This window comes from Ranitomeya imitator, chromosome 3, assembly GCF_032444005.1.
Source record: "Ranitomeya imitator isolate aRanImi1 chromosome 3, aRanImi1.pri, whole genome shotgun sequence".
NCBI lineage: Eukaryota > Metazoa > Chordata > Amphibia > Anura > Dendrobatidae > Ranitomeya > Ranitomeya imitator.
The window spans coordinates 548547969-548560980 of record NC_091284.1 but is presented as its reverse complement, the minus strand read 5'-3'; the positions used below and the strand labels follow the sequence as shown (position 1 = coordinate 548560980).

Genomic DNA, 13012 nt, shown 5'->3' with positions numbered 1-13012 from the left:
TCCACCTCACTCAGTCTAGGCAAGGCGATGCCCTCTAAAAATGCCATAATGTCTCCCTCCGATAGGACCACACCAGAGGAGTACAGATCTGCGTAGAATTCCATAAAGACCCTTAAGATCTCAGAGGTCTCCGATACTTTCATACCATTGTCAAGTGCCAATGAAAGCATGAATGATGTACTCCTCTGAGCAGAAGCCACCAATGACAATATATGTCCAACTACCTCCCCCTCCTGTTAAAATGTCAGATGTTGGAACTCTCTCTTCCTCTCTGCCCTCTCCATTAGAATTTTATCCATCCGGTTCTGGGCTTCTTTTAGCAGTTTCCCAGCTTCAGGAGTACCCAGTGTAATCAAATCATCTTCAGCAATTCTCAGCCTTTCCCTCACGTCATTCTCCGCCTGTTTTGACCAACGTTTACATCTACTAATATCCCTAAACAGTAGCCCTCTCAAAAATGCCTTCATAGTCTCCCAAATGGTAAGTATATCCGCACTACCCTCATTAATCTCAAAGAACTCCTCTACCTCTCACTGTATGGTCTCCAAGCTCACACTATGCAACCAGTTAGGATGAATTTTCCACTCTCCCCTTTGTCGCTTCCATGTCCCCACCGGCCTCAACTCCACCTCCCATGGATTATGATCCGAGAACGCCCACGGCAAATACCTTACTTCCCCCACCAAAGTGTCAAACATGTTATTCCCGAGCGCCATGTCTATTCTAGATAGCGCATCATGAGCTGGTGAGTAGCAGGAGTATCCCCTCTCCCCCATGTGTCGTACTCTCCACAGATCAATCATACCGATCTCTCGCACATATGTTCCAAATGCCGTAATATGACTTTCCGTCCTACGCTGTATGTTTTTATTTCTATCCCAAAAATCATCGCAAATGTTATTGAGGTCTCCTATAATTAAAAGCGGCAACGGATCTCCCCGTCCAATCAATTCCAAAACTTCTCAAATTTTTTTGCTAGAATAGGGAGGAGGAATGTACATAGCCACCACATACATCAAAACCCCAAGCAGTCTACATTTTACTATAAAATATTGCCCTTCCACATCAACATACACCTTCGCCTCTTCATAATGCACTCCTGCTGGGACCAGCACCGATACTCCTCTTGCGTACGTAGAGAAGGTGGAGTGATATGACCTCTGCAGCCATCTCCTACTGAAGACATTGACCCTCTCACGTACCAAGTGCGTTTCCAACAGACATATCAAGGAGGCCCTTTGATCACGAGCATATTGAAGAACCGCCACTCTTCTGGTCTTGTCTGCTAGGCCTCTAACATTCCAACTTAGTATTTGAATGCGTTCCCCCATCATGTCGCAGAATAGTGATCCAAGAATCCTTACTCCCTAACCTGAGCTGTCTAACCCCCACCCCTTGAACTCTCCCCTCGAATCCCAACCCCTCCCAAACTATCACATTTTCCTCTCATCGAAAGTGGGGCTCCTAGGACCGTTTGAGGCACTCTCACCTAAGTTATCACCACCCTCTGGCTCTCGCCACCAACAGCACCACAGCTCCTTACACTAATTAATAACATATCAAAACATGCAATAAAGTAAAGAGATTACAAAAGCAATATTTGCAGAACACCCTGTCAGCATCCCCCCCATATTATCCAACTCAAACTCTGTCTGGTCCATTAATCAACCTGGCCATACTGCACTCTTCCAAAGTTTGAAAGCGCTATAGGCAGTAAATAAACATAGAAAGAAGCCCAATTCTCTTCTGTCAAGAGTGAAGCAATAACCACACATGTTGCCACAGAAAGTCAGTGTCCTGCAGCCTGCAGTTTCTTGACATTAATATCAATCCACTGAGTAGCGTCCTCTGGCGTCATACAGAAGTGTGCTTTATTGAAGGCGACCACTCTCAACCTCGCAAGGAAAAACATGGAGTATTGAACCCCCAGTTCTCTCAATCGCCTCTTGAAGCCAGTAAACTGCATTCTCTGTTTCTGGACCGCAGCGGAGTAGTCCGGATAAATGTCAATCCTCTGTCCTCCAACAGTGATGTCCTCCATTTCTCTGGCCTTCCTAAGTATAATGTCTCTGTCTCTGTAGTTTAATATTTTAGCCAGCATAGTACGGGGGTTAGCTTCAGGGGGAGGGGGCTGCGGCGGCACTCTATGCGCTCTTTCCACGGCAAAGACCTTTGTCAGAACTTCAGCTCCAATCTTCTCCTTCAGCCAGATTTCAATAAACTCATTGGGTTTCTCCTCTCTGTTTTTTTCTGGCAAACCGACTATTCGAATGTTATTTCTTCTTGATCTGTTTTCTAGATCCTCATTTTTTGCCGCCAATTCCGTTATCTGTTGGACAAACTTTTTCTCTGCCTTTTGCAGCTTTACAATATGATCCTCAACAGTGCTCATCGTCTCTTCCACTTCTCCAATACGTTTGTCCATTCTCTGTACAAGCAGCCTTTATTTGTTTAATCTCCCCTTTAACCTCCTTCATCTGAAGGGTTAAGTCATTTACGAACTGGCTACAAGAAGATAAGAGGATAAAAACATCCTTCATTGTTGGTTCTCCACTCAATTTCACTGCCTTTTTAGCCTCCGCCTCTGCAACCATACCACTATCTTCCTCCCCCTTCTGTGCCCCCAGCATTCCTTTATCAAGTCTCTCCTCCACCTCCTCCTCTCTTTCAGATCCGTTTTCAGATATTTCCCGTGTCTATTCCCCACCATCCACCCGGGCAAACCTTTTTAGCTTTGCTGCAGCCTCAAGACGCTTCTGACAGGCGGCATTTGCTTTCACAGCATCCGCTCTGGCAGCGGCGCCATCTTGGATCCCACCAGCCTGTCCTGCGCCCGCATCCTTCTGCCTCCTCCTCATCATTTTGTCTCTCACCGAACAGCTTCTGCGACTCCCCTTCACTCCTGGGGACTTCAGCCAGCAGGTACGGCACAATTTGAAGCAGACAGCTGTGTCTGCTCAGGGTTATCTTGCTGGTAGCAGAGGGAGATCTTTCCTCAGCGTCCGCTCACATGGCCAGCTAGGACACGCCCCAGCTACCCTGTTTTTAACGGTCACACTGTTGGTCACCTCTGCTGCTAAGTCCCCGAGATTGTCACACCCACACTTTTCCCCAGTCACCCCTAACTCTGGGACATCGACCTTAGGGGCGCTACCGCCTCTTCTATATGCATTACACCAACAGGAACCCCTACAGCCGCCTGCTGCAGTGGGGCTCCCTTAGGGTCATTCTGGCTCCCCTCTGAGCAATTAAACACTCCCCTTTCCTCCCACAGGTCCAAAACCATTTAAAGTCCCAGCCTATTACAATAGGGTAGGGCAAGTCCAGGACTACAGGGACGTCATGGCTGGTAATAATCGTGGGTGTCTCAATGATTATCCTGGACACGAAATAATCCCTAGGGACACCATGGATGCAGTGGATGTCCATCTTCCTTCCGGGGATCAGATAGACAGTGAGTGTGGAGCTCACCAGGGTCACCAGGCTCCCTGAGTCTAGAAGTCCAGACACACGTTCTCCATTGACTTCCACAGAACACCTTTGTGACGTCTTCTCAGATGTATAACTGATACAGGATACCAGACGCGCTGTTCGAACACTGCTCCCGGCAACAGTCCCTCGGCGCATTTGCTGCCGCCCCTTTATGGGCCACCACTGCTATTTGAGTCTCTGCCCCCTTTTGCGACTCTACCCCTTTTTGGGCAACCATCCCTGTTTTGGTCACCGCCCCTTTTGGTACTCCACCCCCTTTTGGGGAACCATCCTTCCTTTGGGTGCACACCTCTCAGGCCCCTCACCGCCAGTGCACAGCAGTCTATCTGCGCCAACAGTTCCCCACAGCAAAGCGCCACACTGCTCTGCAAGGCTCTGTACAGCTTTGCACCTCTCTGCATGGCTCCACACCTCTCTGCAAGGCTCTGCACAGCTCTGCAAGGCTCCGCTCTGAAGATTTTGTGGACCCACTGATCCACAGCAAGCCGTCCGGTGTTTGTAGACCTGCCGATCCACAGCGAGCTGCCTTGAGTTCGTGGACCTGCCAATCCACAGCAAGCCGCCCAGAGTTCGGGTGCCCGCCGATCCACAGCAATCACCTGCTGTACTCCTTCCAGTCATCTCCTGGACCAATGCCCACAGTCTAGCACCAACTGTAGAGATCGCACTCACTCAGGTGCAGCAGGAGGAAGACAGGATGCACATTTCTTTGAAAAGTACGTGCGGGTTTATTTGCTCCATAAACCCCAAAGCAACAACAAAAGGTAAATGGCCTTTAGAGCAGGCAAAACACAAAAATGTCCTTAGCCGGGCTCTGCTCACTCAGGCCTGTGGGCACACAGGCTGGGCAATGTCCAGGATGCAGGCTCGGTTTGGAGCCACACAGGAGGGCTTCTCCCTCCCAAGACACATACCATGTGAAAAACAACAGCCTCCATTATGTAGGCTGTGGCCACACCAACAGGTGTGGTATGTGAGTAGCCAGACCTGCCCATCTCTAATAGCTACCCGCAACCCAGACCCAGGTGCACTAAACAACATCCTAGTGCTTATGTACACTAAAGAAAAATACTCTGGGTTACATCACAGGGAGCAGTTATCCCTGTGACACATACCTCCCATTGATTACGGAGCCATTAGCCTCCTTACAAGGGCTGCAGATACTGACTGTGCTGTTTGGAGACATGGTATATATCACACTCAACATGGACCAGAGGAAGCAAAGGATAGAGTTGTCTCAGGAGAATAGAAAGAAAATTATAGATAAACATGTTAAAGGTAAAAGTTATAAGACCATCTCCAAGCAGCTTGATGTTCCTGTGACTACAGTTGCACATATTATTCAGAGATTTAAGATCCATGGGACTGTAGCCAATCTTTCTGGACTTGGCCGCAGGAGGAATATTGATGACAAACCAAAGAGACAGATAATGCGAATGGTAACAAAAGAGCTCAGAAAAACTTCTAAACAGATTAAAGATGAACTCCAAGCTCAAGGAACATCAGTGTCAGATTGCACCATCCGTCATTGTCTGAGCCAAAGTGGACTTAAAGGAAGACAACCAAGGAGGACACCATTGTTGAAAAAAAACCATAAAAAAAGCCAGACAGGAATTTTCCAAACTTCATGTTGACAAGCCACAAAGCTTCTGGGAGAATGTCCTATGGACAGATGAGACAAAAATGGAACTTTTTGGCAAGGCACATCAGCTTTATGTTCACAGACGGAAAAATGAAGCATATCAAGAAAAGAACACTGTCCCTACTGTGAAACATGGAGGTGGCTCTGTTATGTTGTGGTCTGCTTTGCTGCATCTGGCACAGGGTGTCTAGAATCTGTGCAGGGTACAATTAAATCTCAAGACTATCAAGGGATTCTAGAGAGAAATGTGCTGCCCAGTGTCAGAAAGCTTGGTCTCAGTCACGTTATGGGTCTTGCAACAGGATAATGACCCAAAACACACAGCTAAAAACACCCAAGAATGGCTAAGAGGAAAACATTGGACTATTCTGAAATGGCCTTCTATGAGCCCCCTGACCTAAATCCTATTGAGCATCTTTGGAAACAGCTTAAACATGCTGTCTGGAAAAGGCAACCTTCAAACACGAGGCAACTGGAGCAGTTTGCTCTTGAGGAGTGGGCCAAAATACCTGTTGAGAGGTGCAGAAGTCTTATTGACAGTTACAGGAATCGTTTGATAGCACTGATTGCCTCAAAAGGTTGTGGAACAAAATATTAAGTTAAGGGCACCATCATTTCTGTCCAGGCCTATTTTATGAGTTTTACTTTTTTTTAATTCTGTGGAAGCATGGTTGAAAAGCAATGTCTGACTTTCATTTGATCATTTTCATAGATTTTTCATTTATTATTACTTTTGTCAGATTCAAGTTATTTCTGTCACCATTGTGGGTTTTTCTGTCATTAAACGAGGGGTACCAATAATTTTAACCATGTGTGCACTACAATTGAAAATTGTTAATAATAAATGTTCATGAATTAAAGGGTCTTGCACTGCTCACTTTCGCATCGACAGGTGCATTGGAAAGGTGTACAATGTCTACTGATGAAGTATGCATCCCAACAGGTATCAGAAGACATAATATGACCTGCAGCGCTGACCTTCCAAGGGTGAAGTGAGTGGAGCAGGTCTAATTTTTTTCCCCCTTTATTTCTTATTAAAGCAAATCTGTCACCAAATTTAACAATACAAACTGCACACATTATTAAACACATTTCTTAATCTTAATGAATATATCAATTGAGCATTTTATGAGCTATAGATTGAGATAGCTCAAGAGTTGAAGTGTATTAAGTCTCTGCCCACTCAACGTGACTGATAGCTGCTTGTTCTGAGCAGTCTGAGATTTCAGCAGCAGGGGAGGCATCAATCAGGCTAGGTGGGTGAAGATTGGATTACACTTTCCTAGGGATTTTCAAAGTAAGTACACCTTCCTCATCAGATCTAAGTGATCTATTTAATAATATATGCAGTTTGCATAGTGAAATATGGTGACAAATCTGCTTATTATATTATATAATTACTATGTTACTATGTTACGCACGTAGTTGTGGAACCACTGTGCCACGGCCCAGATAGAGCCCGGAGGGCATAACTAAGCCACCATCTGGTGCTTCACTAGAGCCCCTGATGATGTAGTTAAAGTTGGACCCAGGTGGATATCAATTATCGCTCCAGGACAGACCCCATAGCGCAGCAGCTGACCCCATAAGGGGTATACGGGACCGGGGATGGACTCAGAAATTCAGGACAACCAGGAACTCAAGAGCAGGGGGTTGGATACTGCAGAGCAGGTAGACAGGACAACAACTGGCACACAAGAACAGACAGGGAGGATTCAGGAACACAGGATGAACGTGTGCAGGATCAGAAGATGGACACGATCATGAGAATGGGTAGGATCAGGTACTGACAGGGTAAACAGGATCAGGAATAAAGAGCACGGGTACAGGGACCTTACAACTAAGGCCACTTTCACACTTGCATTTTTAGCAATCCGTCTCAATCCGTCGTTTTGGGCAAAAAACGGATCCTGCAAATGTGCTCGCAGGATGCGTTTTTTGCCCATAGACTTGTATTAGTGATGGATCACGATGGATGGCCACGCGTCGTGTCCATCGTGAGACGGATCCGTCATGTTTTGGCGGACCATCGTCACAAAAAAATGTTCAATGTAACGTTTTCTTGTCCGTCGCGTCCGCCATTTTCTACCATGCATGCGTGGCAGAAACTCCGCCCCCTCCTCCCCGGACTTCAGAATGGGCAGCAGATGCATTGAAAAACTGCATCTGCTGACCACGTCGTGCACAAATTTCACAATGTGCGTCGGTACGTCGGCCCAACGCATAGCGATGGACCCGTACCGACGCAAGTGTGAAAGTAGCCTAAGATGGACGTGTAACACACTAAGGACTAAAGTTGCTAAGGTACTTCCCTATTGGGGAGGGTCCTTTAAATATCTTATGTCTCCCAGACATTGGCTGGGGACATTTTCAGAAGCGTGCATGTGGCCCCTTTAAGGAGCGAGGAGTGCACGCGCCCTAAGCATTCTCCCAGGGGACCTGCATGTCCTGCGCAGGCCCTGAGAGGATGCATAGACTGTGGGGACCGGAGTAGCATTGGAGGGTGAGTGTACACACCGGCGTCCCTGCTAAGAGGAGGAAGTGAACTTGTGCAAGGATACCGGCACTTTCCTCACATACTATAGAGTTGTATAAAGGGGGAATGCGTCTGCTTGACAGCTGCTTCATGCACACTCTTCCTCATTTCTGTCATTTGGAGGTGGTCTAGGATCATTTTCTGGAGTCCCTGAATCACTTTGATCACTTTGATATTTATGATGTATCTGTCCAGCTGTAAAGCAATTAGGAAATGAACAGCCATACCTTGTCTCGTTCATCAACATCATATTTATCAGGAAATGTAGGCATGTTCGCATTGTCTTCTTCTATTTCTCTTTCTTCCAGGTAAAATTGCCATTTAGCCTCAAAGTAGAACCAATGCTCTTGGTATTCTATGTAAAATTAAATTCACACAGAATAAATAACATAAAAATGGCTGATAAGATGGTGCAAATAATGTTATAGTGAATTCTAAAATATATCTGGACAGTTCTTGGTCACGTAAAAGGAATGACCAATTGTCCTACCCTTGGCACATTGTAGGTGAAGGCTTTGGTTACAGACCTACAATAGCAGCTAAGGAGCTTTATGATGCATATTAGCTTATGTCAGATATAAAGTTCCGTATATATAAAAAGTCTAGACACACCTGTTAAAATGGCAGGTTTTTATCAAATAAAAAATCATACCCAGAAGAATAATTTCAGAACTTATTCCACTCTTAGGCCATGTTCACACGATCCTTTTTTTCATGCGGAATTGCCGCGATTTTCCCGCTGCGGGTCCGCAGCTGTTTTCCATGCAGGGTACATTACATTGTACCCTATGGAAAACAGGAACTGCTGTGCCAACAATGCGGAAAATAAAAAAAAAACCGCGCTGAATAGCTGCGGGAAAAAAGAAGTACCATGTCACTTCTTTTTTCGGAGCCGCAGCGGTTCTGCACCCATTGACCTCCATTCTGAGGTCAAACCCGCAGTAAAACCCGCAGATGAAAAAAATATCTGCGGGTTTTACTGCGGTTTGTGGTGCCGAACCGCTGCAGCAGGAAGTGCAGGGAAGTGGGCGGAAGTGCGTGGGCGGAGTGTGGCTGCCCCCCTGTGCTCCGATCCCGCCCCCCGTGCTCCAATCCCACCGCCCCGTGCTCCGATGCCCCCCTCAGTGCTCCGATGCCCCCCCCCGTGCCCTAATCTCCCCCCCTTATACTTACCCGGCGTCCCGGTGTCCGTCCGGCCGTCTTCTCCCTGGGCGCCGCCATCTTGCAAAATGGCGGGCGCATGCGCAGTGCGCCCGCCGAATCTGCCGGCCGGCAGATTCGTTCCAAAGTGCATTTTGATCACTGAGATATAACCTATCTCAGTGATCAAAATAAAAAAAAATAGTAAATGACACCCCCCCCCCCCTTTGTCACCCCCATAGGTAGGGACAATAAAAAAAAATTAAGAATTTTTTTTTTTCCACTAAGGTTAGAATAGGGTTAGGGGTAGGATTAGGGGTAGGGTTAGGGTTAGGGGTAGGGTTAGGGTTAGGGGTATGGTTAGGGGTAGGGTTAGGGGTAGGGGTAGGGTTAGGGGTAGGGTTAGGGGTAGGGTTAGGGGTAGGGGTAGGGTTAGGGTTAGGGGTAGGGTTAGGGGTAGGGTTAGGGGTAGGGTTAGGGGTAGGGGTAGGGTTAGGGGTAGGGGTAGGGTTAGGGGTAGGGTTAGGGTTAGGGGTACGGTTAGGGGTAGGGTTAGGGTATTTTCAGCCATTTTAACTGCATAGAAAACTGCATAAAAAAAAGGATCAAAAAAAGGATAAAAAAAAAGGATCAAAAAAAGGATCAAAAAACGCATCAAAAAAGGACAAAAAAAGGACCAAAAAAAGGACCTGCGTTTTCTGCCAAGAGCTGCAGTTTTTAAAAAAACAGTCCTGAAAAAAAAAGGATGGAAATCAGGAACGTGTGAACATACCCTTAATGTCACAAATAATTTTTACAATTGATTTGAAACACAAACTGAAATCTTTTCAGGTGGAAACAGAAAAATAAAGAATTAAAATAATGTGGTTGCATAAATATGTACACCATTAAAACTAATACTTTGTTGGGGTCACATTTCAATCTACAACAGTATTCAGACTTTTGGGTAGTAGTCTATGAGCATGACACATATAGAATTTGCAATGTTTACCGTCTCTTCCTTGCAGTAACTCTCTAAATTTGTCAGAGATTTAGGTCAACTATATTCACCTCTTGGCTTGGACTGGGCCATTCCAAAATTGTGATCTTATTTTTTTGGCAAAGCCATTATTTTAAATTGATTTAGAGCATGGGTGTGAAACCTTTTTTTTCTGCCAAGGGCCATTTGGATATTTATAACCTCATTCATACAAATTATTAACTTGAAAAATATCTATATTTGTTCAAATATTTTATTAAAGGAAACCTGTCAACAGATTTTGACGCTATAAGATGCGGCCACTGCCTTTCAGGGCTTATCTACAGCAGTCAATAATGCTGTAGGTAAGCCCCCCATCCGACCTGCAATTGAAGAAAAATAAGTTATATTATACTCACCCGGGGATGCTGTCAGGTGCTGTCCGGTCGAATGCATGTTGCAGGTCCGGGTTTGCCGCCTCCCATCTTCTTGCCACGCCTCCCTCCTGTAAAGTACTGCAGAGCACAGGCGCTGGGCCTCTCTGACCTTTCCCAGCGCCTGCGCACTGCAGTGCTTTACTCTGCTCTCAACGGGGAAAAGAAGTACACCTGCGCAGGAGCGCCGATGCCGGGGAGCGAAGAAGAAGCAGGAGGGCTGCGTCGCAAGAAGATGGGAGGCGCCGGACCCGGACCTGCGACACCCATTGGACCGGACCGTTCCCCCGGTGAGTATAATATAACTAATTTTTCTTCACTTGCAGGTTGGACCAGGGGCTTATCTACAGGATTATAGAATGCTGTAGATAAGCCCTGAAAAACAGTGGCCACATCTTATAGCGCAAAATCTGCTGACAGGTTCCCTTTAACTGATGTTGCTACTTGCAACTATTTTTCCAGGACTGGGTTGACTTTGAGCGCAGTCGACGCTTTGCTATAAATTTTGTAATGAACTTATCTCAGCGGTAAGTTCTTCCAAACACAGATATGTATTACACTGTATGTCTCCTCAAAGTAGAAAATTCATCACTGCTCAAGTTACAGTTATAGAACTCAAGCAGTGGGAGGTCTACAGTATATCTATACATTGGGACTGCTATATATACATCAAATAGGACACACAGACTGTTGTATACATCACATAGGGTACACTGGGACTGCTCTATGTACATGACATGGGAGACACCGAAACTGCTGTGTATACTGTACATAACATAGGAAACACTGAGACTGCTACAGTGCCTTGCGAAAGTATTTGGCCCCCTTGAACTTTTCAACCTTTTCCCACATATCATGCTTCAAACATAAAGGTACCAAATGTAAATTTTTGGTGAAGAACCAACAACAAGTGGAACACAATTGTGAAGTTGAATGAAATTTATTGGTTATTTTAAATTTTTGTGGAAATTCAAAAACTGAAAAGTTTAACTTAATACTTTGTTGCACCACCTTTTGCTGCGATTACAGCTGCAAGTCGCTTGGGGTATGTCTCTATCAGTTTTGTACATCGAGAGACTGAAATTCTTGCCCATTCTTCCTTGGCAAACAGCTCGAGCTCAGTGAGGTTTGATGGAGATCGTTTGTGAACAGCAGTTTTCTGCCCCACAGATTCTCGATTGGATTGAGGTCTGGACTTTGACTTGGTCATTCTAACACCTGAATACATTTATTTGTGAACCATTCCATTGTAGATTTTGCTTTATGTGTGGGATCATTGTCTTAGTGGAAGACAAATCTCCATCCCAGTCTCAGGTCTTTTGCAGACTCCAACAGGTTTTCTTCAAGAATGGTCCTGTATTTGGCTCCATCCATCTTCCCATCAATTTTAACCATCTTCCCTGTCCCTGCTGAAGAAAAGCAGGCCCAAACCATGATGCTGCCATCACCATGTTTGAGAGTGGGGATGGTGTGTTCAGGGTGATGAGCTGTGTTGCCTTTACGCCAAACATATCGTTTGACATTGTTGACAAAAAGTTCGATTTTGGTTTCATCTGACCAGAGCACCTTCTTCCACATGTTTGGTGTGTCTCCCAGGTGGCTTGTTGCAAACTTTAAACAATACTTTTTATGGAAATCTTTGAGAAATGGCTTTCGTCTTGCCACTCTTCCATGAAAGCCAGATTTGTGCAGTGTACGACTGATTGTTGTCCTATGGACAGACTGTCCCACCTCAGCTGTAGATCTCTGCAGTTCATTTAGAGTGATCATGGGCCTCTTGGCTGCATCTCTGATCAGTCTTCTCCTTGTTTGAAATGAAAGTTTAGAGAGACGGCGGGGTTTTGGTAGATTTGCAGTGGTATGATACTCCTTCCATTTCAATATGATCGCTTGCACAGTGCTCCTTGGGATGTTTAAAGTTTTGGAAATGATTTTGTATCCAATTCCGGCTTTAAACTTCTCCACGACAGTATCACAGACCTGCCTGTTGTGTTCCTTGGTCTTCATGATGCGCTCTGTGCTACAAACCGGATGGAGACTTGATTACACACAGGTGGATTATGTTTATCATCGTTAGGCATTTAGGACAACATTGGATCATTCAGAGATCAACAATGAACTTCTGGAGTGAGTTTGCTGCACTGAAAGTAAAGGGGACGAATAATATTGCACGCCCCAATTTTCAGTTTTTGAATTTCCACAAAAATTTAAAATAACCAATAAATTTCTTTCAACTTCACAATTGTGTTCCACTTGTTGTTGATTCTTCACCAAAAATTTACATTTGGTATCTTTATGTTTGAGGCATGATATGTGGGAAAAGGTTGAAAAGTTCAAGGGGGCCGAATACTTTCTTAAGCTACTGTATATAGGCATTACATGGAAGACACGGAGACTGCTGTATACACAACACATTGGAGACACAGAGACTACAGTATTCATCAAACAGGAGCCACTGAGACTATATTGATCATATAGGAGGCACAGTGACTTCTTTATATACACATAGGGAATACTGCTGTATATATATATATATATATATATATATATATATATCTCATATAGGATACAGTGGGGACTGGTGAATATAAATCCCATAGCATGGGAGACTCTGTGGCTACAGTCTTAAGTGGGAATGGAGTGCAGAAACGATGCAAAGCGTTCTTCTCCTGACACTGAAGAACTAACACATCAGATAAAGATTTTCTTGCTTACAATTCTCACTTAAAAGCTTATATAGTCGACTACAAACAAATACTCAAGATATTTTTTCTCTTGCTTTGTTTTTTTACAAGAGGACAGGACCAGTT

The 13012-nt window shown here is 45.1% G+C and overlaps 1 protein-coding gene across 1 annotated transcript in view; it reads right to left on the bottom strand.

Annotated features, from left to right (window-relative positions):
• ADPRHL1 (ADP-ribosylhydrolase like 1) overlaps positions 1-13012 on the bottom strand; it is a 142941-nt gene that overhangs the window by 53559 nt on the left and 76370 nt on the right. The window contains exon 5 of the mRNA XM_069757882.1: positions 7898-8025. Coding sequence (XP_069613983.1) covers positions 7898-8025 — 128 coding nt within the window. The remainder of the gene's footprint in view (positions 1-7897; positions 8026-13012) is intronic.